General features: G+C 44.0%; 1 protein-coding gene across 2 annotated transcripts; it reads left to right on the top strand.

Annotated features, from left to right (window-relative positions):
- The first annotated feature begins 6,060 nt into the window (after positions 1–6,060).
- Positions 6,061–12,348, top strand: Tp53i3 (tumor protein p53 inducible protein 3). 2 transcript variants are annotated; one of them, XM_070024984.1, is made up of 5 exons: positions 6,061–6,583; positions 7,877–8,144; positions 9,650–9,862; positions 10,448–10,644; positions 12,023–12,348. In XM_070024984.1, the coding sequence occupies exons 1-5, from the start codon at positions 6,446–6,448 to the stop codon at positions 12,203–12,205; spliced, it is 999 nt and encodes a 332-aa protein (XP_069881085.1). In that variant the 5' UTR covers positions 6,061–6,445; the 3' UTR covers positions 12,206–12,348. The 2 variants fall into 2 exon arrangements, with proteins under 2 accessions (XP_069881085.1, XP_069881086.1); XM_070024985.1 differs by lacking the exon at positions 12,023–12,348 and adding an exon at positions 11,646–11,814.
- The last annotated feature ends 13,372 nt before the right edge of the window (positions 12,349–25,720 follow it).

Raw genomic sequence — 25,720 nt, 5'->3', positions numbered from 1 at the left:
TTTCCGTGTGATATGTTTGAGTATAAGTCAAGTATGATTGAATAAAAACATGTAGCCAGGGGCTGGGAAGGTGGCTCAGTGGTAGAGGGCTTGCCTTGCATGCCTGAGGCCCTGGGTTCGATTCCCCAGCACCACATAAGCAAAAAGAAGCTGGAAGTGGCACTATGGCTCAAGTGGTAGAGCGCTAGCCTTGAGCTAAAGAGCTGAGGGACAGTGCCCAGACCCAGATTTCAGGCCCCACAACCGGACCCCCCCCCCCAAAAAAAAAAAAACATGTAGCCAGGGGATGGGAATGTGGCTTAGTGGTAGAGTGTTTGTGGAGCATGGGTTTGATTACTCAGTACTACATAAACAGAAAAAGCCGGAAGTGGTGCTGTGGCTCAAGTGGTAGAGTGCTAACCTTGAACAAAAAGAAGCTCAGGGACAGTGCCTAGGCCCTGAGTTAAGCAAAAAAAAATTAAATGCAGCCATAGCCACTAGGATTGATACATCAGTTACATGGAGGAAACACTTAGACCTCAGGAAATGGAGAAGTGGCAGAGCTCCTTAGTTTTCTTTTTGACCCTTAGATTCAGCACCTCAACTTGGCAAAACAGTCATATGGTCTAACTTACCAGCTTTGGCAAATGAGAGTAAAATCTTGACATTATCAGGCAACAAGGTACAATATTCTGAATTCCAAAAAGTTATCATTCTAAGGCTGTCTTTTGTTGTCTTTATAAATTCTTCTCATTTTCAAGGTTTTTTTTTTGTTTGTTTTTGTTCGTTGTGGGGCTTGAACTCTGGGCCTGGATGCTGTCCCTCAGCTCTTCAGCTCAAGGCTAGCGCTCTACCACTTGAGCCACAGCGCCACTTCTGGTTTCCTGGTTGTTTATTGTCGATAAGAGTCTCATGGACTTTCCTGCCTGGGCTGGCTATGAACCATGATCATTAGATCTCAGCCTCCTGAGTAGCTAGGATTACAGGCATGAGCCACTGGCTCCAGGCTTTGAAAATGTTTTAAGAGAGTTGAGGGGACTAAGGGAAAGTGATAAAGGGGGTAAGGTTGATGGAATATATTGTATGCACGTATGAAAAATGTCATAGTAAAACCCTCCTTGTACACCTGATGTATCAATAAAAATAACTTTAAAATTTCATTATATGTAAAGGAGAGTCTTAGGGCAGAAAGGCAAAAAAGAATGAGTGAAAATCTTTGTAAGGGCTGGGAAGGTGGCTTAGTGCTATAGTGCTTGCTTTGCATGCATGAGGCCCTGGGTTTGATTCCTCAGTACCACATAAACGGAAAAAGCCAGAAGAGGGCGCTGTGAATCAAGTGGTAGAGCACTAGCCTTGAGCTGAAGAGCTGAGGGACTTGCGCCCAGACCCAAATTGGTTCAAGCTCCAGGACTGACAGAAAAAAAAAGGGGGGTGGGGGGGTGAGAAAGTAGCTCAGTGGTAGAGCGCTTGCCTTGCATGCATGAGGCCCTGGGTTCGATTCCTCAGCACCACATAAACAAAAAAAGTTGGAAGTGGCACTGTGGCTCAAGTGCTAGAGTGCTAGCCTTAAGCTGAAGAGCTGAGGGACAGCGCTCAGCCCCAGAATTCAAGCCCCAAAACTGACAAAAAAGAAAAGAAAGAAACAAAGAATAAAAAGAAAAAGAAAGAAAAAAACCTTTGTAATATAATTCATCTAGGAAGGGAAGGCTCATGCCTTGTCTATATCCATTTCTTTAATTTCAGAAGCAAGATGATTATCCCAAGGCATGTATGAACATGAGTACTGGAACTGAAAAGGGCAAAAATCATTTCTAATAGAAAGGAATTTTATTTGGCAGATTAATTTAACAATGAGGAATAGCTGTGCCAAGAATATCACAGATGAAATAAATTATGTCCATGTGTCCAAGATGTTAGTGAAAATACAAAATATATGATCATGTAAACAGTGATCAAAAAATAACACAAAACTATGTATTGAAATTTTTTACTCTTGAGTGTCAATCCTAAGTATGTAAGCTTAAGTTGTCTAAGTGAAAAAGAAGCAGATGTACTTAATAGTCATTTGATAAATCTTCATGAAACATTGTTGGCCTAATTCCAGCAACTGAAAAGCTGAATGATGCTGGTTAACTGGGTAACAAATCCTTTACAGACTGGATGGTTTCCAAGTCTTTGCCTTCAGCAAAATTGAAGTGAGATCTAATTAAGCTGTCAGCTAATAGATTGTTGAAAATGATTTTTGATGATAGATCATTGTGGGGTTTGTATCATATAACTCAGAAGTATTCAAAGAAGTGGCTGGCATACCCATAATTAGATTTCCTTTCCATCTAATTTATGCAAACTAAGTTCTCACTACTTGTCTAGGAAAATGAAAAACAGGAAGAGAATGTTGAACCCAGTCTCATTCTAGCAATACGTAATTTTCATCCACAGTTTTAATAAGTATTTGAAAAATTCAGCCCTACTAATTGTCATTTAGAGATTGTCTTTCCAATAAAATAGTACATATCATTTTCATAACCTGTGCACTAATAATGTTGCAAAGATAATTAAATTGATAAAACTTCTATATCGTTGTGGTCATAGGATATGTTTTTAAATTTATATACATATTTTTGTTGCAGATAGAATGACTAATAGGAAAACTGGGAGAGGATATGTTTTTAAATTTATATACATATTTTTGTTGCAGATAGAATGACTAATAGGAAAACTGGGAGAGAGGGAGAAGGAAGGGGTAACATTGTTCAAAAAGAAATGTACTCATTACCTGACTTACATAAATATAACCCCTCTGTACATGATCTGTACAGAGGAATGTGGCTTAGTGGTACAGTGCTTGCCTAGCATGCATAAAGCCCTGGGTTCAATCCCTCAGTAGCACATAAACAGAAAATTCTGGAAGTGGCACTGTGGCTCAAGTGGTAGAGCGCTACCCTTGAGCAATAATAGCTAGGGACAGTGCCCAGGCTCTGAGTTCAAGCCCCAGGACTGGCAAAAAGAAATAAAGAACTAATAAAGCACAAAATGCATCAGGATACTGTGAGAACCGGCCCCGTGGGTAGGGTCACTAGAGCGACTAGGAAGCCTCACCCAGGCTGACGTCACTACCACGCCCCTGCTGGGGGGGCAGGGCTTCAAAGGGGATCAGGCAATGGACAGCTTAGGGAGCGGGCCAGTGAGGCTGCGCAAGGGCCCGGGAGAGGCCCGGCCAGTGAGGCCTGCGCAGGGGCCCGGGAGAGGCGCGGCCAGTGAGGCCTGTGCAGGGGCCCGGGAGAGGCCCGGCCAGTGAGGCCTACGGAGAGGCAAGACCTGTGGGAAGGAAGAAAATAAAACAAACTCGCCCCCTTGGAGGCTGCAGCTGCTCCTGGTTCTGAAGTAGCCCAGGACAGAGCAGTTGCAGACCAACTAATATACCTCCTTTGTCACCTTTAACCATGCTTGCTCCCAGGTCATTACAGATACAGTCTTGTGAGAAAAGTAAAAATATGGCTACAAGAACAATCAAGTTATAAAATTCTAATGGTAAAGATGAGCTTGTTTTTATTTAATTTTTAGTGGGCCTTTATAAATACCACATAGCAAGGCTGGGAAGTTGGCTCAATGGTAGAGTGCTTGCCTTGCATGCATGAGGCCCTGGGTTCGATTCCTCAGCACCACATAAGCAGAATAAAGCCGGAAGTGGTGCTGTGGCTCAAGTGGTAGGGTGCTAGCCTGATGCTGAAGAGCTGAGGGACAACACCCAGGCCCAGAGTACAGGCCCCATGACCGACCAAAAAAATAAATAAAAATAAATACCACATTGCTCTTAAATCTGGATTCCACTTACTGCATTTGAAAACCTGTTAGTGTAAAATGTCAGTATTTATATCCAGAAAGTATTATTTTTCTTTTGGTCCGGTCGTGGGGCCTGAACTCTGGGCCTGGGCACTATCCCTCAGCTCTTCAGCTCAAGGCTAGCGCTCTACCACTTGAGCCACAGCGCCACTTCCGGCTTTTTTCTTTTTTCTTATGTGGTGCTGAGGAATCAGCATGCCTCAGGCATGCAAAGCAAGTGCTCTACCACTGAGCCACCTTCCCAGCCCAGAAAATATTATTTTTCTGCAATTATTTAAATTTAAGATAAAAACATTAGTTACTTTATCAATTTTCTTAATTATTAAAAAAAAAACTTTAGTTACTTTTAAAAAATACAAGAAGCCGGCATTGGTGGCTTATAATCTTAGCTACTCAGGAGGCTGAGATTGAGGATCTCACAAGCCAGCCCAGGCAGGAAAGTCCATGAGACTAATCTCTAACTACCAGAAAGCCAGAAGTGGAGCAGTGGATCAAGTGGTAGAGTGCTAGCCTTGAGCAAAAAGCTCAGTGACAGCACCCATGCCTTGAGTTCAAACCCCAGGACCAGCACACACAGAAAATGTAAGAAGGGACACACTTTTTGAAAATGCTAATGTCTATGTGAAAATTTAAAAGTGGGGGGCCCACCCATTAGATTAAAAAGAAAAGTTTTGTGACCTGAGTTTGTTTTTTTGTTTTGTTTTTGTTTTTTTTATCGGTCGTGGGGCTTGAACTCTGGGCCTTGGTGCTGTCCCTGAGCTCTTCAGCTCAAGACTAGTGCTTTACCACTTGAGCCACAGCTCCACTTCTGGCTTTTTCTGCTTATGTGGTGCTGAGGAATCGAACCCAGGGCCTCAGGCATGCAAGGCAAGCTCCACCACTGAGCCACTTTCCCAGCCCTGGAACCTGAGTTTTTTTTTAATGGGTTCCCAGGAAGACAGTAGAAGCAGGCAGTCAAACAGGCAGCCCCAGAAAACAGAGGCTCTCAGGCTTGCCCAATGCCCTAGGTGGAGTGTCAAAGAGGGAGGGGAAGAGGAGCCCAGACAAAGGCCTGTAGAGGCTGGCATGTTACCAGGGGCTCAAATTCAACAACTCTTTTATGAGTTAACACTGAGCTGCTGGGCTAGCAGTTCTTGGATTGGAACTAGAGAAGCTGCTGCCTCAAGGTGACTCAGGGGGACTTTGTAGTTTCTAGACGTCTGGAAAAGCTTAGCCCTCCAACCCCAATTAACTCCAAGTTGGAGGAGCTGCACCTGTCAGTGGTTTCTAGATGCCCATTCCTCACCAGGAGAGAGTGTTCTAATTTGTGAACTTTTGGGGATTCTCTTTAATGGACAAAGATCTGGTAGACTTTATACTCAGACCATGAAACCACCTGTCAGGAGATGACCACTCAATCCTAAAACTTGGATCTTGACAGAAAGGAATGAGTGGATTGTTTCAAGAAAAACTATGTATTCTATGTATATCCAATTCTAGGATAAGCTAATAGACTATCTGGTGGATTGCAAGAAGACAAGGGGGTCCAATGAAAACTGATTGTGCCATAGTCATTTGTGCTCAAAAGCAAGTCACAAGTCACCCAACATGAATGCAGGTGAAAATACTCCTTCCCACTAGGAAGGAAGGAGTCGTTTTGCTATAATCTTCTCTATTAAGAGGATGAGATCTGGAGTATCAAAGTTCAAACTTAGCCACCTCAGAAATGTCCCCAAGAGTCCATATGCAAAATAACAAGAAGGGGGTGGGCTAAGTGCACAACTTGAGTGGTAGAAAACCAGATGAGAAGGGCTGAGTTCAAACTCCAGTATCACCAAAAAATAATCATCTTTCTCAAGATGTTAAAAACCTGTTGCCATAAGGTTATGTGTAATTTGCTTTATTCTTCCTTTACTCCTTATCTGTGAATAGACTGCCTTTCTGGTTACTAATCTTTTAGAGCTTGGCTCTCTCTAGATCTCCAAATCTAACTCACTATATTGCATCCATCTTATTAGATTTTATACAGAACTAGCCTTTGGAGTTGTTTTAGACTTTCTACTTCTGAGTTTCTTTTTTATTGGTTTGGTTTTGGGGTGTTTGGGGTTTTGATTGGTACTATGGTTTTAACTCTACAGCCTAAAAGCAAACCTGTTTTGCCGGTCCATAGCTTTGTAAGTTGAAGAGAAAAGGGGGCAAAGGGTAAGCTGGGTTGGTTGGGCTCAGCACCACCCCTGGGGCTGCTCAGAGTCCAGCCATCATTCCAGGGGCGGCCGGGGCGGGTCAGGGGCTGCAGCCCTTAGTGAAGCCAGAACCGCACCGCGCCACCGGAGCCAGGGAAGGGGACCCCGGCCCGGGTGAGGGTGCAACTCCCAAAGGCCCCGACGTCCCGGAGGGCTCCAGCCGCGAGCCAGGGTGATTGAGGGTCATTTGCCTGAAGACGTCCAGTGTGCCCGCGCCCCACCCCTGCGTGGCGCCCGGGCCTGCCCGCCGGGTCTGTGACCCGGGACCCGTGCGGCGGCGGCGGCGGCGCGGTGGCCTGCCTGCAGGGGGCGCTGCCGCCGCGGGTCCTCCCCGCCGCGCACCGCGCCCGGTGCAGGGGTCTCCCCTCGCCCGGTCCGCCCCGCGCCCCCGGCTGTGCACCATGCTGGCTGTGCACTTTGACAGGCCCGGCGGACCCGAAGTCCTGCACCTGAAGGAGGTGGCCACGCCGCGCCCCGCGGAGGGCGAAGTCCTCCTGAAGGTGGCGGCCAGCGCCCTGAACCGGGCGGACTTACTCCAGGTACGCAGGGGCCGGTGCAGGGCGGGACCCGCCGAGGAGGCCAGAGCTCGGGCGCGGCCTGCAGCACTCCCAGGGGCCGCGTGCCCTGAACCCCGGCCCTTCGCTCGCGGGAGGGCTTGGCTGCGGAGGGGCGCAAGGACCCGGGATTGCTCTGTCTTCCTTCTCATCCCGGTGGTTTCTCGCTCTCTCACTTTGGTGCTGGACCTAGGGCTTGAACTCAGGGCCCCGACTCTGTCCCTAAGAATTTTTTGCTCAAGGCTAGCGCTCTACCACGTGAGCCACAGCTCCACTTCCAGCTCCGTGTGTGTGTGTGTGTGTGTGTGTGTGTGTGTGTAATTTATTGGCTTCCAACCATGATCCTCAGATCTCAGCCTCCCAAGTAGCTAGGATTACAGGCGTGAGCCACTGGCACCCCAGCTTAAACTGGATTTTAAATTGACTCGTATAATCCTGGCTACTAGGAGGCAGAGATTAGAAGGATGGAGGTTCAGGCCAGCCAGGAAAATAAAAACCTGGGTGTAGTGTTGTGCATCTGTCAACGCAGGTATATAGGAAGTGTGAATAGCACCCTATTAAAAAATAAAAAAGGGGGGAGGACTGGAGGTATGGCTTAAGAGATAGAGCACCTGCCTAACTGCGTGCAAGGTACTGAGTTCAAATTTCAGTACCACCAAAAAGAATCCACAGTTGTTTTTTTTTTTTTTTTTTTTTTTTTTTTTTTTTTTTTTTTTTCTAGTCTGTCTCCTAATTTACTTTGTAATCTTGAACAAGGCCTTTCCCTGCCTGGGCCTATTTCTCCAAATGTATTAGATGAAGTAAATAGCTGAGGACCTTATGAGGTATGACATGAACTGATGATGTGATCTACAGTCTTTTATTTGTACATATCAAATTAACCTCTCCTTTTTTCTGACTCACAAAATCAGACTACTTCCTGAATAGAAAACTGAGAATAGAAAGACTGAGAAAGGCTTGGAAGGTGGCTCAGTGGTAGAGTGCTTGCTTCACATGCCTGAGGCCCTGGGTTCAATTCCTCAGTGCCACATAAACAGAAAAAAAAAAAAAAAAGAAGTGACGCTGTGGCTCAAGTGTTAGAGCACTAGCCCTGAGCTGAAGAGCTGAGGGACAGCACCCAGCCCAGAGTTCAAGCCCCACAACAGAGAGGGGGAGAGAGAGACAGACAGACAGAGACAGAGAGAGAGACAGAGAGAATATATTAGGAGGCAGGCTAGAGATGGGGACATGCAGATTTCTGACCATGCTCAACACTTAACGGTGTGCCTTTCTCTGCAGAGACAGGGGCACTATGCCCCACCCCCAGGAGCCAGCAGCATTTTGGGACTGGAGGCATCAGGACATGTGGCAGAATTGGGGCCTGGTTGCCAGGGGCACTGGAAGATTGGGGACCCAGCCATGGCGCTGCTGCCTGGTGGAGGCCAGGCGCAGTACGTCACAGTCCCTGAAGACCTGCTCATGCCCATCCCAAAGGGTTTGACGATGCTACAGGCTGCAGCCATCCCAGAGGCCTGGCTAACTGCCTACCAGCTGTTACATCTCTGTGGTGAGGAGGACCCACGTTCACTCATTGAGCTCAGCACCCTGGTGCACCAGCCTCCCCGTGTTCTCCCAGTGCCCTATCCTGCTATACCACCAGTAATATCAAATGCTCAAACCATGTTAAAGTGGCTCGATACAGAGGCCGAGAATCATGATTAGCAAATGGAAGGCCTATGTACATGTTAACACTGTAGGTCCAGCTGTGGCCCCAGCTCCTCAAAATCATGCTGAGCTTCTCCCTGGGGCCCAGTGCAATACAAAAGCCAGACTGGTGTGTAGCTCAATACTGGAGCACTTGTCTGGCATGTTCAAGGAGCTAGGGTTGATCCCTAGCAAGGAACAAACAAACAAACAATGCAGAAGGGGCCAGTTTATTGCTCCCCAACCCCCATGAGGCCAGCCATGAGCTCATGTGAAGGAAACTAACAAGGCTTAGTCCCTGTCATGAGAGCCTTTAGGGAACTCAGTATAACTAAGAAGGCAACCTGTGCATAACAGTCAGGCAACTCGCCAGGTTTAATGTTGTATATCTGTAATCCCAGCACTAGAGAGGCAAAGAGAGGAGGATGGAAACTGTGAGGCCAGCTTGAGTTCCATAGTAAGACACTAGGTCAAAAACAAATCTCAGGGGCTGGGGATTATGGCTTATGGGTATCACAATTCCCCAGCATGGGCAAAGCCATAGGTTTGATCCTTACACCAAAATAAAATAAAAAAATTCCAGCACTTGTGAGGCTGAGGTAGGAAGATAATGAGTTTAAGGTCAGCCTGGACTTCATCACAAGACCCTGCCTTGGGGAAAAGCAATCAAACAACTGTGAAATCCACAAAAGTAGCCTTGTCCCTAACTGCAATTCATGTTCATGATGAGAAAAGCTGATGTGGCAAGGATGGTCTGAGAAGGCTTAGGAAGAAAAGGATTGAAGTGTGGGTACTGTGTCAGCAGAAAGCACCTCACGGTGCCCCAAGGAAGAGCATCAGATGAGGCCAGCTGCCACACTGAGAGGTGAAAGGTGACTGTTGTCATTTGTTAGAGATTAAGCACTAGACTTGGGATACAATCACACTACATTGGGTCTAGACCCAATGCAAAGGCAATGAAGAATCACTCCCTATCCTGAAGAAGTGTCCTAAGGAAAAAGCCCCATTCTGAAGAGGAATGGGTGCTTGTGTGCAGTACTTGGGTCAGTGAGAGCCAGATTCCGAATGAAGGAGTGGCTTCAGGTGGTGACAGTGGCATTGAGGATTATTCTTGCTTATAGTGTATGGGGCAGAGATGTGCATTTTGGTGGGTTTTTTTTTTGTTTTGTTTTAGGCAGAATGGAGGTTGTCAGTGTGGCTGCGAACAGCCCTGTTTCTACAGGTCTTTTTCCACTTGGCCAGAGGCAATAAGACAAAAAGAGCAGTCATAATGCTTTCTTCTAGAAACAAGAGATTTGCTATTTGGATTAGAAACATATGCTCCTATAGTTGGAAACTAAAGAGAATGGCTCCTACTTCCTGTCACAGGACACGTTCAGGCTGGAGACTCTGTACTAATCCATGCAGGATCAAGTGGTGTGGGCACAGCTGCCATTCAACTGGCTCGGAAGGCTGGGGCTATTCCTCTGGTCACAGCTGGCTCAAAGCACAAGCTTCAAATGACAGAAAGACTCGGGGCAGCTGCTGGATTCAATTACAAAGAAGAGGACTTTGCTGAAGCAACACTGAAATTCACCAAAGGTAATCAACTGCTTCTGTAGCTCAGTATGTATTGAAGGTGCTTAAATACAATCCTCATTGGGCATCAAGGGTGCTAGTGCTATGAGTCAGTGTTCCATCTGCTGAATGCACAATGATTGCCCTGGCTAAATTTTTGTTTTCTGGTGTTTGTCCACTGGAGGGAGCCGGTCAGCATCTTAGGTCTTAATGGTCTAAGTTGCATTCTTCGGTGTAATATAACTCATACACACTTTAGAAACAATAATCACACAGAGTTGTCCTGGGATTATCTAAGACCTCTTCTTTCCAGTCAACTTCTTTGCACTCCCTAGTTCCGGTATTACAGGTGTGTGCTAACCAAGCCCATCTTTTGACATTTATTTTTCTTTCTTTCTTTTTTTTTTTTTTTTTTGGTTGGTCGTGGGGCTTGAACTCTGGGCTTGGGCACTGTCCCTGTGCTCTTCAGCTCAAGGTGAGTGCTCTACCACTTGAGCCACAGTGCCACTTCCTCTGACATTTATTTTTAGCCACATACACACAAATACATCATGGACTGTTACTATGCACCAAACTTTTTGTGTCTAACTAGCATGTTTCCTTTGGAAGGTGCTGGAGTAAACCTTATCCTAGACTGCATAGGTGGATCTTACTGGGAGAAGAATGTCAACTGTCTGGCCCTTGATGGTTGCTGGGTTCTCTACGGTCTGATGGGAGGAGCTGATATCAGTGGACCCCTATTTTCAAAGTTACTTTTTAAACGAGGAAGTCTGATCACTAGTCTGCTGAGACCTAGGGACAAAAAGGTGAGTAATGGGTGGAAAGAAAAAGTAACATAAGCCAAGCACCAGTGGCTCCACACCTGTAATCTCACTATTTAGGAGGCCAAGATGGGAATAGAGGTTTGAAATCAACTTCAGCAGATAAAGTCTAGAGACTCTTATCTCCAGATAACTAGCAAAAAGCAGCACCTGGAGATGTGGCTCAAATGGTAAAGAATAAAAAGGTTGAGCAAGCTCAAGAAGTCTTGAGTTCAAACCCCAGTGCCAGCACACACAATGTGACATAGCTCACCTCCCCCCCTCCAGCTTCATTTACATTATGCCCCAAAATAAGCTTTGTCACATCTTAGGTTAGCCATTGAAGAAATCTGCCACCTAGTGGATAAATACATAGATTTCAGAGAATGATTCAGATTGGTCAGCAGAAACTTCAGGCATAGCAATACATACATACCTTTAGATAGATTGATAGATTATTTTATATATTTGATAATATATCACATATTTTAATGTGTGGGTCTTTTATTGAGATTAGTTAATGACATAGATTTCACATATTTTACAGTGGAGTAGTGATACTTAAGGTCACAAACACATTTGAACCTTCACAAGGTAAATTGTCATTATCATGGTCTATGAAGTTTGTGAATTCTATGAGCTTTGACAATACAACTATTTCTTCCACATCAGATGAATATGTCACATATTTGATCCCATATGTATCTGAATATATTCTGATAGATGAATAAAGCATTGACCATAGGAAGTCAGCACATTTACAGGTGTACACTAACCACTCCCATCTTTATTTATTTTTAGCCACACACACACAAATACATCATAGAATCTCACTATGCACTCAACATGTCTGACTAGCATGTTTCCTTTGGAAGGTGCTGGAGTTAATCTTATCCTAGACTACATAGGATCATGGTTTCAATAGTTTCAAGACTTTGTTTTCAAAGTTAGAATTCTCATCAGTTTGCTAAAAAAGCCTATTAAGTAAATATCTTTACCTTCAACAGATTATATGTTCCTAAAAATCTCTGTGTGGCAACCTAGTACGAGCCAACTTTGGGAATGTCTCTATCAGAAGTTTCAACCTACTGGAGGAGAAGGCTTAAGCATTCTAGTTGCCCTGTTTGTGGCTACCTCTTGTGTGACACCTTTATTAAATGTATTTATTTATTTGGCTGTCAGTGGCACTAGTATTTTACTCCAGTCTTCGGTGATTGGGTACAAAAATCACACATTTCACCTACAAATTACACCTACATGGTGGAAAATGAGTGTGCTTCTTTAGAAATCTGCAATGTCAGAGAGCATTGGGCTGAGCCAGATGGGGAGAGTGTGGCAAGTAAGGCCTCTCTTCAGTCTGATGCTTTTCATTTCCTTCTTTTAGTACAAGCAAATGCTGGTGGAAGCTTTCACAGAGCAAATTCTGCCCCACTTCTCCAAGGAAGGCCCCCAACGTCTTCTGCCTGTTCTGGACAGAGTCTACCCGGTGGCTGAAATCCAAGCAGCCCATGAGTACATGGAAGCCAACAAGAACACGGGCAAGATCGTTCTCGAGTTGCCCCAGTGAGAGAGGAGGACAGTGACAGGTCAGGCCACCTCAGGCCTTCCCAGAGCAGACGCGGGGCAGGTTCTACGCCCAGGTTGACCCAGGTTGGCCTAGTGAATTAGTCCATGTAAAGCTGATCCAAGCAAATAAAGAGTGGATTAGAAGGGCGGTGTGCTCAGCCGTGGGCTGCTGGGACGGCAGGCGGGGTGAGGGCGTGCAAGCATGGGTGATCAGCGGATGCGCCACCGGAGCCCCGCGCAGAGACGGGTTAGGGCAGTACTTCGCGGTCAGCCTGGGCGCGCGGCCTGAACTCTGCCAGCCTCGCAACTCCACCCTGGCGGGTCCAGTACCTGACTGAAGGCCCGCCCCTTCCACCTGAGTCCGCCCCGCCCCTCTCTTCAGGACCCGCCCATCCTGGCTCCTCTCCTCACCTTGGCCAGAGCACCTCCCCTTCCTGAGTTCTTGTCCCGCCCTTTCCGGTCTCTAATCCGGAAGTGCCTTGGCATCTGCTTTTTGACTTCGCTCTCCGGCGCCTTTGGCTTCGGGTCTTTATGGTCGAGACCGGATATTACGTAGGCACGTCTTGGCGTGGGACGGCGATCTTCCGGCCGCGCCGCAAGAGCTTCCGGTTGCGCTGGATGTTGATGTTCTGCGTTTGACACCGGGCTGTGCTCCAAGTCCAGCGGGTCCTCTCCGGGTCCCCTGCGCGTTTCTGTTCTTGGTGCTGTAACCTCCTCAGCCCGCCAAGATGGCGATGCAAGCGGCCAAGAGGGCGAACGTAAGTACCGCGCCTTCTGCGCAGGGGAGGGACACTTCGCGGCGGGAGGTACCGGCGTTCCGGCCTCGGTCCTCAGGGCCCGGGAGCCCAGCTTCCCGGCCCGTCAGAGGGGCTGCCCGTCCCGCTCGCAGCCACAGTGTCGCCCGCCCCTTCAGACCGTGCTGTGACTCCCCCGGGGCCAGGGACCGTGTAGTCGCGGCCCCTGCTGCTCGTCTCGCACCCACGACTGGTGTCAGGATGATCCCTTCAGCCTCGTCCTCAATAAGTGACCGTAGTTCACTGCCATCCAAAACCTACGCGTCCCCTCACCTGCGAAGGCGATGGGGCTTTTTCATGGATGTATTATTCCGAAAGTAACATTTGAGCGTCTGCTGTGCGTCTGAATTCCCACATGGGAAGCAATTCATCGCTTTTTGTTGGTCATCTACTATCCTATCAGTCAGCTTTAGGTATTGGGTATACAGGAATGGATAAAACAGAAAGTTCCGAGTACATTCTAGTGTTTGAATTAGAGTGCTGTACAGACATTCTAAAAATTAAAATTTCGAGCCGAGTCCACAACTGCAAGACTCATAATAAGATGAAAGCAGATAACAGACCACTGTAATGTTGAGATGGGGGTCTTTGATGACCTTGATGATTCTTGTAATCATTTCAATGGATGAAAACTTGGTTGCAGTAGGATGAGAAGATTTCCACTGAAATTGAGAAAGTGAAGACAGTAGCAAGCCCTTTTGAAAAGTTCTTCTATCGGGAAAAGAGAAATTGGGTGATGGTTGGCTTTTTTTTTCTCAAGATGTATAATCTAAAGTGTATTTGTACACCAATGAGGCTACCCCATAAATTGGGAGAAAACATAAAATGAAAGAAATACGGCTTAAAATCCAGAGTGAAAGTTTTGAATAGATGAACAGTAGGTGAAATAATATAGGGAAAGTGGGTGGATATAGATGAATGTAGTTTGGGCAGATAAGAGTTAAACATTCGGATGTTAAATAGAGTGATGGTGGTGAGTTTTTAGGCGAGAGGAGAAAGAGTGGTAAGTTTCACAGAATAAGAAAACAAGGGCTGGGGGCTGGGAAGGTGGCTCAGTGGTAGAGCGCTTGCCTTGCATGCCTGAGGCCCTGGGTTCGATTCCTCAGCACCACATAAGCAAAATGAAAAAAGCCGGAAGTGGCGCTATGGCTCAAGTGGTAGAACGCTAGCCTTGAGCTGAAGAGCTGAGGGACAGTGCCCAGGCCCAGAGTTCAGGCCCCACGACCGGACCCCAAAAAAAAAAGAAAACAAGGGCTGGGAAGGTGGCTCAGTGGTAGAGCGCTTGCCTTGCATGCCTGAGGCCCTGGGTTCGATTCCTCAGCACCACATAAGCAAAAAGAAAAAAGCCGGAAGTGGCGCTGTGGCTCAAGTGGTAGAGCGCTAGCCTTGAGCTGAAGAGCTGAGGGACAGCGCCCAGGCCCAGAGTTCAGGCCCCACGACCGGACCCCCAAAAAAAAAATAATAAAAAAAAGAAAAAAAAGAAAAAGAAAACAAAATTACCAGGGACATATATTATGATTGTCTAGTGATGTTGTCTCTTTAAACTTAAGCTTAAATTTTATTTTAATTAATCACTTATTATTTGTCACCACCATTAGTTTGAAGGAGTGGAATGGGTACCTTATTCTTGCACTACAAAATATTTATGCCAAAAGTCAATGTAATAAATAGCTACTAACAAATATATGTAATTGAATATGTTAATAAGGAGGACAAAAATGAGATCTTGATGGGAGATCTTGCTTTGAGAGTGATTGACTTAGACCAAGGACAGTGTAAAGAGTCAGGAAGTAATGATGAAGCTCTGTAGAACAGTATCATTTAATGTCAAAGATGGAGAAGAAATAGAATTAGGAGGAAATAGGGTGTCTAGAAGAGATCAGTCAACAGTGTAAGAAGCCACAGAGAAGTTTGAGTATTGAACACTGCAATGAAAAGTTCTTAGTAAATAAAAACACTTCAAGTGCTGGAGTAGAAGCTTAGGTTTTAGTGTCAATGAAGTAAAAATAAGACTTCTTTTTTCTACATTCTTGACTGAAAAAGAAAAAAGGAACAAGTCTCGATAAGTAAATAGAGAATGCTATTAAATTAAGAGACAAAAACCTTGTGTTTTTTCTTTATTATGTTTTCCTAATGCTTAGCCCAGTGTATTACATTTAAAAAGCATTTAGAAGCCGGGTGCCGGTGGCTCATGCCTGTAATCCTAGCTACTCAGGAGGCTGAGATCTATTGAGGATCACAGTTCAAAGCCAGCCTGGGCAGGAAAGTCCATGAGATGCTTATCTCCAATAAACCACCAGAAAACTGGAAGTGGCACTGTGGCTCAAGTGGTAGAACGTTAGCCTTGAGCTGAAGAGCTCAGGGACAGCGCCCAGGCCCAGAGTTCAAGCCCCACAACCGACCAAAAAAAAAAAAAAAAAGGTTCTCGTGGATTTTTCTGCCTGGACTGGCTTTGAATCTTGATCCTTAGATTTCAGCCTCTTTAAATGGCTAGGATTACAGGTGTGAGCCACTGGCTCCTGACTTGCTTTTTTTTGTTGTTGTTGTTTGTTTTTAGTGGTACCACTTCTGTCCCTCAGTGTAGTGACTGTACATCTTTCTCATTTTAGATTCGCCTTCCACCTGAAGTAAATCGGATTTTGTATATAAGAAATTTGCCATACAAAATCACAGCTGAAGAAATGTATGATATCTTTGGGAAATATGGACCTATTCGTCAAATCAGAGTGTAAGTCTTTCTTGGACTTCTGAAATATTTAATGACAATGATGGCATAATCTGTCTTATATCTATTTTACAGATGAATATACCAAGGCACAGATTTTAAAAGTGCTAGTTCACATAGTGTTTAGTGATAAATTCTTCTGGCTATAAATTGAACCTCTATACTACATAGTATCATAGCTTTTGCCACTAAGAATCCTTTGAAAGTATTTTAAAGCTTTTATTTTTAGTCATAGGGGTTTTTTTTGTTTGTTTTTTTCTTTTTGGGTCCGGTCGTGGGGCATGAACTCTGGGCCTGGGTGCTGTCCCTCAGCTCTTCAGCTCAAGGCTAGCGCTCTACCACTGGAGCCACAGCTCCACTTCCGGCTTTTTTCTTTTTGCTTATGTGGTGCTGAGGAATCAAACCCAGGACCTCATGCATGCAAGGCAAGCCATCTTCCCAGCCCCAGTCATAGGGTTTTGTTTTGTTTTGTCTTGTCTTGTTTCCCTGAGTTAGTCCTGGAGCTTGAACTCAGGACCTGGGTGCTGTCCTTGAGTTTTTATGCTCAACGCTAGTGCTCTACCACTTAAATTACAGCTCCTCTTCCATCTTTTTTTTTGGGGGGGTGGGGGGTTAATTGTTGATAAGTGTCTCAAGGACTTTTCTGCCCAGGGTGACTTCAAACTGAGATCCTCAGATCCTAGCCTCCTGATCTTAGCTAGGATTACAGGTGTGAACCACTGGCGCCCACATCCGTTTCTTCCTTAATACATTTTTTACATCCAAAGGATTTTCCTTTTCTTCCGAAAGTAAATCAAGAGCTGGAAATATATCAGCATTAATACTTGAGTGGGATGAAAAAGAAAGTGTTGTAATCCTTTATAGGGAATATCAGTCCTCAGAGTACCTGGTAAGGGCTGTGGACCCTCTCTACAGAAGAACACACACAACAAGGCAGGGGATACATGCCCTGTAGGTTGAGAAACCCTGTTCTGGGGTCAGAGGGTAGTCTTACAAAATCATATACAGAAGATCCCTGTCTTAAGGCCAAGATTTTATTTTAGCCCTGTGCTAAGTTGTCTAGCCCTTCTGGTTTTCTTTCTTCACCTGCGACTCTTAATGTGGAAGTGGCGTAATAAATTTACTGAGTTAGTTGTTAGACTTGGGTTCAGGTACCAGGTGAGCACTTGTTAGTTTCATGAAAGTGAGAAGAATACTTATCCTACCTGAGCTCTCCAAAGACTCTTAGTGTGAATCAAATTGGACAGAGTCTGTGAAAGTCTTTTGAGTCTTCCATTCCTATGGGCGCTATCCACCCCTCTCCTGACCCTATAGCCCCTTCTATGTCCATTTTTTACTAGTTAATGTATGATTTTGCCATTGTCCATGGATTCACCTTTCCTAGAAGTATGTGAGCTCTCAGGATGAGTACTATGTATTCTTTCTGCTTCATGTCAACATGTCATGCCTTTGTGGTAAGCACTCAACATACATAAATAAGTGAACAATGAAGAAAATGTAATATGGTTGTGATTAGTTCATTAAATCAATGGATAGAGAGTGCTGCAGAAACCACCACAAGGAGTTATATGGGGCGATTTACACCTGTGATCCCAGCCAGTTGGGAAAGGTTAAATCAGGAAGGTCAAAAATTTGAGACCAGGGTTGGGAAGTTGGCTTAGTGGTAGAGTGCTTGCTTAGCATGGATGAAGCCCTGGGTTGGATTCCTCAGTACCACATGAACAGAAAAGGTCAGAAGTGGTGCTGTGGCTCACATGGTAGAGTGCTAGCCTTGAGCACAAAGAGGCTCAGGGACAAACAAAGTCCAGGCCCAGAGTTCAAGCCCCAAGACTGGCCAAAAAAAAAAAAAAAAAAAATTGAGGCCAGATTGGGCAAGTTAGGGAGACCTTGTCTTAAAATGAAATAAAAAGGCCTAAGGATATATATAGTTCAGTGGTAGTGTGCTTGTCAAGCATACAGAGGTTACAGGCTCCTTGGGACCACAAAAAAGAAGAAAAACACACACACACACAAAAACAAGTACTAAAGTAATTCAAGAAGCGTTTAGAGAAGCTTTGCTTCTAAAGCTTCTACCTAAAGCTTCTTCCTCCAGTCTCAGCTTTAGCGTTGCCCTTTTAGAGAGGCTTTCTTCAACTTCCCTAGCTGACTTCCTTCAGTCTGTTTCTTCCATTTACATAATGTCTTCCTCTTATTTCAACCTAGATCCTTAAAGAAATGGGTGGTACTTGCCTTTGTCACTGTTGTAGCACTGTCACTTAAGAAGAATGTTATGTCGGCTTTTATATAAAAGTCTGGGTTACAGGAACTTAGGTCTTACTTATATTATAGATTGATAGCCATTTTTTCTGTTCCTTCATTATGATCAAGCTCTATTGCATATTTGGTACCCACAAACTATGGTAACTAGCCCTCCCAATTTTCCTAGTACTGAGAGATTTTCTTTTGGTTGCTAAAACTTCATCACTCTGGCAGAACAATTGCTCATCTGACATGTAGCAGACACTTTTTTGCATTTGTGTGTGTGCGTGTGTGTGCGTGCGTGCGTGCGTGCGCGTGTGCGCGCGCGCGTGTGCCCTTGCCTGTGCCTGCCTGTGGGTCTTGGGGCTCGAACTCAGGGATGGACGCTCTCCCTGTGCTCAAGGCTAGCACACTACCATTTGAACCACACCATATCTAGCTTTTGGTGGTAGTTAATTGGGGATATGAGTCTTAAGAGTCTCACAGATTTTTCCTGCCTGGTCTGGCTTTGAATGGTGATCCTTATCTCTCAGTCTTCTTTTTTTTTTTTTTTTTTGGGGGGAGGGGGGTCTGGTCATGGGGCCTGAACTCTGGGCCTGGGCGCTGTCCCTCAGCTCAAGGCTAGCACTCTACCACTTGAGCCACAGCGCCACTTCTGGCTTTTTTCTTTTTGCTTATGTGGTGCTGAGGAATCGAACCCAGGGCCGTGAGCATGCAAGGCAAGCGCTCTACCACTGAGCCAACTTCCCAGCCCCTATATCTCAGCCTTCTAAATAGATAGGATTACAGCCAATGGCTGTAGTTTGTACTTTTTAAAGCTTTTTCATACTGCTACTTCCTCTGATTTTTTTTTTTTTTTTTTTTGCCAGTTCTGGGGCTTGAATTCAGGGCCTGGCCACTGTCTCTGAGCTTATTTTGCTCAAGGCTAGCACTCTACCAAATGAGGCACAGTTCCACTTCTGGCTTTTTCTGCTTATGTAATACTGAGGAATCAAAGCCAGAACTTCATGCATGCTAGGCAAGCACTCTACCACTAAGCCACATTCCCAGCCCTCTTCTGCTTTTTTTTTTTTTCCAGTTGTGGGTCTTGAATTCAGGGCCTGGGCACTGTCCCTGAGCTCTTCAGCTCAAACTAGTCCTCTACCACTGGGGCCACAGTGCCATTTCTGTTTTCTGGTGATAAATTGGAGATAAGAGTCTCACGGACTTTCCTGCCCAGGCTGGCTTTGAACCAGGATCCTCAGATGTCAGCCTCTTGAGTAGCTAGGATTACAAGCATGAGTCACCAGCACCCAGCTCCTCTTCTGAGTTTTAGAATCACATGCAACCAAGTTGAGCATCTTTAATCCTAAAAATCCAAAATACTCCAAATCTGAACGTTAGCCACCACAGCACTGTAAAAGTTTGTATTTGGAACGTTTCTATTTTTGTATTGCGAATGCTCAAATAGTAAAGTCATTACAAATATTCTAAAATCCAAAATCTTAAATACTTCTGGCCCAAGTTATTTTATATAGAGGATTTTGAATCTGTTTTAAATTAAGGTGAAGCAGAAAAACATAAAATTATTTTGAAACAAGAACTTCTCTTGCTTATTAATAAGAACCATCACTCCTGAGTACTGCACTTTTCCAATTTAAGACTGAAACATTGTTCTTAGTATAAGAGATGGGAGAGTCTAAATCAGTGAATGTGAAGATTATGACATTACTGCAAAATTACGTATCTCAAAATAGAGCCTTTCTTGTCTTCCTTCCCTTTCTCCTTGTCTCTCTTTCATCCTTCTCCCCCTCTCCCCCAGTTTTTTGGGTGTGTGTGTGCCAGTACTGGGGCTTGAACCACTGGGCACTGTAGCTCTTCAGCCACAATTCCAGCACTTTTCTGGTTAATTGAAGCTGGAGTCTCACAGACTTGCCCATAATGGCTTTGAACCATGATCCTCAAATCTCAGCCTTCCAAGTAGTTAGAATTATAGATAGGTATAAACCACTAATGCCCAGCTCAAACGATAGTTTTCTGTATTAAAACGATAAGTGTTTAGGTATGCATGTATTTGAATTATATGTGATTTACCTCTGCAGGGGAAACACACCTGAAACTAGAGGAACAGCCTATGTAGTCTATGAAGATATTTTTGATGCCAAGAATGCATGTGACCACCTGTCAGGATTCAATGTTTGTAACAGATATCTTGTGGTTTTGTACTACAATGCCAACAGGGTAAGTTTGGTGAGCAAAGTTCTCATCATATGGAGAGCACATTTGAGAATGAGCATAAAACTGTACCATGGTGGGAAATATGTGCTATGGGTTCTCTTCTTGACTTCTTAGCTGAAGGATGATACCTAAAATTCCATGCTTTCCCCCTATCCAGGCATTTCAGAAGATGGACACCAAGAAAAAGGAGGAACAGTTGAAGCTTCTCAAGGAGAAATATGGCATCAACACAGATCCACCAAAATAAAAGTTTCTCACATTTTCATTTTGGACTAACACCTATGAGTGACCACCCCCACCATTTTTCCTTTGTAATTAATACTGAATATTGTTGTTCTTGAGATTTAAAATGACTTGCTTGGATCTTTGATACATGTTAAAATATGTTAATAAAATTTGTAGTTTTTTGTAAAACATGTGTTTTGAACTTTCTCCTCCCATTTATTTATTTAGTGGGTCCGGTTGTGAGGCCTGAACTCTGGGCCTGGGCACTGTCCCTTAGCTCTTCAGCTCAAGGCTAGCACTCACTTGAGCCACAGTACCACTTCCGGCTTTTTTTTTTTCTGCTTATGTGGTGCTGAGGAGTCGAACCCAGGGCCTCATGCATGCAAGGCAAGCGCTCTACCACTGAGCCACCTTCCCAGCCCCCTCTCCTCCCATTTAATACTACAAAAAACAAAACAGGTGAATCATATAAAAAGACATAGTTTTTTTCTTTCATGCGATTGTTTCTAACACATTTATAAGATTATTTCTTTGTTGTTTAAAACAAAACAGGTGAATCATATAAAAAGACAGTTTTTTTCTTTCATGGGATTGTTTCTAGCACATTTATAAGATTATTTCTTTGTTGCTTTGTATGTCCCTCCCCTACAATATAACCCCTGCTTTCACTGTATTTGATGTTATAATTTGTGGAGGGGAAGGGAGAAAACAAATCGCTTAAATAGGGATACAGGTGGACCCATTGCAACGTACAAGTCGTTATGTCAAAAACGGACTTTACAACTTCAGTGGGGAGGGGAGGAGGGCTATGGGGGGACGGAGGGAGGATGGGATGGGAAGGGGAAACAAAAGAGGAGGCTACAATGCTTGATAAGAAATGTACTCATTATCTTGCCCCTGTAATTGTAACCTCTCTGTACAGTATTTTCATAATAAAAAAAATGTACACACAGAAAAAAAAAAAGACTTGTAGCTCAGGCTCGCCTGCAACTTGAGATCCTCCTGCCTCCATGTCCTAAGGGTCGGGATTATAGGCATATTCCACCATGCCTGACTTGAAAATAGGGGTCTTAAAAAAAATTGGGAGGAGAGGTTGAGACAGCATCTCCCTGTGTTGCCCAGGATTCTCTTAAACTTACATTCCTTCTGTCTCAGCCTACTCGGTGCTAGGATTAGTTACATCAACCATGCCTGGTTGCTTTTTATATTCTTAATGCTTAGTTATCAAAAGAACTTGTCATTTATTGAATGTCTATCAATAATGAACTCTATAACTGAATGTTGGTAGCTGCATGGTGCCAATGAAGAAACAGTAGTACATCATGGTGGTTGAATGAAATGCTTTCATAACAACCTGGGATAAGAGCAACTAATCGTTAGTCCTGACCCAGATACCTTCGCCAGTATGGATCCCCTTGTCCTTAGAACACTGGTCCTTTAGGGGCTGGGAAGGTGGCTCAGTGGTAGAGCACTTGCCTTGCATGCATGAGGCCCTGGGTTCGATTCCTCAGCACCACATAAGCAAAAAGAAGAAAGCCAGAAGTGGCGCTGTGGCTCAAGTGGTAGAGCACTAGCCTTGAGCTGAAGAGCTGAGGGACAGCGCCCAGGCCAGAGTTCAGGTCCCACGACCGGACCCCCCCCCCCAAAAAAAAAAGAACACTGGTCCTTTAGAGAAATGGCCATTCAGGAGCTGGTGGGGTGGCTCAAGTGGTAGAGTGCCTGCCTCGCAAACCTGAGGCCCACAGATCAATGCTCAGTGCTACAAAAAAACAAAACAAAACAGAACAGCTATTCAGGTGATAACACATAAATTTGAGAGTAGGCTGCCTGTGTAATGGTGTTGTTTGTTAAGTGTCTGATACTGCATTTTTATAGCCTTTCCTTTTTATTATTAAGCATCTATATTTCAGACAGTAACTCTTAGTATAACTTTGCCATAAAACATTTAATGTTCATTCTACAATCTTAAGTTCCTATGACTTGGAAATAGTATAGTTATTACCACATTCATTATAGCTTAGCAGCTTGGGAGGTGATAGCTATAATTTTCTTTTTATAGTTTAGGCATGAGCCAAATGGAAAAACATGGACTAAGTGTTTTCTGAATAACCTGAACCTAAAATAAGTTTTAAGGGGATATGCACTGAATCATTTAAATGGACAAAGAACATTCTACTTTTAAGTGTTTTTAGCTTTGAAATCTACCACTACTTTAAGAAAATAAGCTTATTTATACTTGTGTTATCTTTCTAAAGCTCACTGTTGAAAAGGAAATAATTGACTTATTAATTATGAGTTTTTGAAAGCACTGAAAGAGGAGAAAGCCACTTCTAAGGTATGTCTAAGAAGGGCAGATAAAAAGAGCCACGGTGGTAATTTTTCTTGTGAATGTTTTTATGAACTCCTTATTAATTTTGTAAAGCATGGTATGACTTCTGCTTATGAAAATAAAAAAGGAATTTCTTCTATCAGAGGACAACTGTACTTAGAGTATAATTTGTCCTAGTGACAAACTTACTTGCATCTACTGATGTTAATGCAAGTGGGAAATTTCTTCTGTTAGCAGTTCTGTTAGCAACTTCCTTCTGTTTGGAAATTATGCAGTGCACTTTCAAGAACTTTTACTCTGGGCAGGTACTGAGCTCCTGAGGAGGCTGTCCTGCATTCAGCATCCAAAGCTCAGTTTTCCCAATGAGTGAAGTTTAGCAGTGAGCAGATTAGTGCCTGCCTGAGCTGCCTTACTTCTGTCTAGGTTTAATTTCGAGTTTCTAAGGACTTGTAGGAATAGAGATTCTTCGGCAGTTTGGAAGCAACTGGGAACCTAGATCTCAGAAATGCTCTCTTCCTTCACAGCTTTTAGTGCCTCTTACAAGACAGTGTTCAAACAGCATATTCCGTCCTAATGTTCATGGCCATCTTTTAGTATGTATGCTACTAAAATGAGCATTTTTTTTTATGGTACTATGGGTTGATCTCCAGAGCTACCCTTCTAAGCAAGGTCTCTGCCACTTGAGCCACACCCCAGTATCTATCTTTTGTGTATGTAGGGGTCAATACTAGAATTTGATTGCGAGGCCTTGGACTCTCTCACTTGGCTTTTTCATTCAGCACATTGGGCCACACCTCCAATTAGGCTTTTTGCTGGTTCATTGGAGAGGAGTATCAAAGACTTGTGCTCAGACTGTCTTCAGACTTTGATTCTGAGGTCTCAGCTTCTGAGTAGCTAGGATTACAGGCAGGAGCTACCAATGCTTGTTTGTATCATCTTTTAAAAGCTCCGATAAACAGTTGATTTCTCATTTTGCCTGCAAAGCTTAGCACGTCATCTCCAGGTGCTAGTAGTAGGAATAGCCAATCATTTGTATTTTCTAGGGTTGTTTTTTTTTTAAGGTTTCTTCTTTTGCCACCTATGGTATAAATACTCTATATCTATGCCCTATGGTGGACACCTGAATTAGTCCTTGGTGTCATTTTGTTATCTCATTGGTGTCACAGCAGAAAATATGGCTATACCTTTATACAGGCTACTGAGAAATCATTACAGGTAGTTGGATCATCAAAGAAAGCAGGCACCAAGGGAACACCCCAGAAAGGAATAGGCGCTGTGCCCTCTGACTGCGCTGTTCCATGGTGGAATAGATCATAGGGACTGTGAGGGATTAAAAGTAGGCTACTTTGCATTTAATGTTCTCCATCCTAAAATAGTGCCTCTTTATCTCCTCCTCAGCCCTCAGCAGAAAAATTCAATCATGATGCTCTTGGAGATAAGAAATGGATGAAGTAGCCAAGCTTACATGACCCTATATCCTATATGTGACATATATCAGTAGATCTTTGAAGGAAACATAATAATACTGTTATTAAAATATCTCCAGTGTTAAAAAAATAAAATAAAATATCTCCAGTGTTAATATTAAAACATCTCCAAGTCATCACTGACTATTGATGGCTAGGAGTTTCATCCCTGGGTTCAATTCCTCAGTACCATATTAACAGAAAAAGCCAGAAGTGGCTCAAGTGGTAGAGTATTAGCCTTGAGCAAAAGAAGCTCAGGGACAGTGCCCAGGCCTTGAGTTCAAGCCTCAGGAATGGTTTTAAAAAAAAAGTTTTGTCCTATGCCAATTAAAAAAAAAAAACTTATTTTGTCCCAAGTTCCTCTGATCTATATACCAATAACACCAATAAGAACTGATTTTTAAACCTACCTGGGGATTCCAATGAGTTACAGGAAACATTCTGAAAATAAATAGCCAGGCATGGCGGCATACCTGTAGTCTCAGTTACTCAGCAGGCTGAAACAGGAGGATCAAGTGAAGCTATGAATTGGGAAGATCAGCATGGGTAATATAGTGAGACTTTGTCTCAATAAAGGAAGTGGATGGTTGGAGGGATAGCTCAGTGTTAGAGTCCCTCTGCCTGGTTTCAAATCTAGTATCACCCTACCCTAAAACAGAAAGAAGCAGTACATGTGGCAACAAATTCAGAATTATGTATTCTCAGAAATAATTCTCCAAGGTAAGTGAGAACAAATCTAGATGAAACTAAGCAGTATGAATAAAAACAAGCTCAGTTCAGAACCAGACATTTTTTTCAAAAGTATCTTCCCAGTGTGAGTTTGCTCAGATGTGCATATTCTCTGGTCTGGGTTAGAGATGCTCAGGCCTCTCACTGTCTGAGGTCCAGACAGATAGGGAACTGCAGGACCACATGAGTTCAAATCCCATACTTGTATTTGTAATACAGAAGAGGCTTCGTGTGAAAAGTTTCAGTTAAAAGTATAAGACGTGGGCACCGGTGGCTCATGCCTGTAATCCTAACTACTCAGGAGCCTGAGATCTGAAGGTCGCTGCTCAAAGCCAGCCCATGCAGGAAAGTCCATGAGACTTATCTCCAATAAACCACCAGAAAACTGGAAGTGGCGCTGTGGCTCAAGTGGTAGAGTGCTAGCCTTGAGCTGAAGAGCTGAGGGACATTGCCCAGGCCCAGAGTTCAAGCCCCATGACCGACTAAAAGAGAAAACTATAGAGCTAGGTATGGTGGTACATGTGGGAGACATGCAGTCTGAGGCTGGCACAGTCATAAAAATTAACTAAAATGCAAAAAGGGTGAAGACAGGTTTGAGTGGCAGAAAGTGCTAGCAAGCACAATCAATAACAGTATATTAAAACAATCCAGCATAAATAATGCTCACATCATCGCTATAAGATTTATTATTATTCTAGTCACTAAGAAGTCTCCTTTCCACTCTTCCCCAAGAGAAATTGGCTTATGTGGTCCTCAGAGTACTTCCTACCTACAAGAAAGATGGACAGGAAGA

This window comes from Dipodomys merriami, unplaced genomic scaffold (assembly GCF_024711535.1).
Source record: "Dipodomys merriami isolate MVZ:Mamm:240054 unplaced genomic scaffold, mDipMer1.0.p SCAF_17, whole genome shotgun sequence".
In the NCBI taxonomy this organism is placed as follows: Eukaryota; Metazoa; Chordata; class Mammalia; order Rodentia; family Heteromyidae; genus Dipodomys; species Dipodomys merriami.
This window is presented reverse-complemented; position numbering and strand designations above follow the sequence as displayed.

Coding starts and splice junctions, on each gene's coding strand:
- Tp53i3 (XM_070024984.1), top strand. CDS start 6,446: ATGCTGGCTGTGCACTTTGACAGGCCCGGCGGACCCGAAGTCCTGCAC. Junction 6,584..7,876: donor ACCGGGCGGACTTACTCCAG/GTACGCAGGGGC, acceptor CTTTCTCTGCAG/AGACAGGGGCACTATGCCCC. Junction 8,145..9,649: donor CCAGCTGTTACATCTCTGTG/GTGAGGAGGACC, acceptor TTCCTGTCACAG/GACACGTTCAGGCTGGAGAC.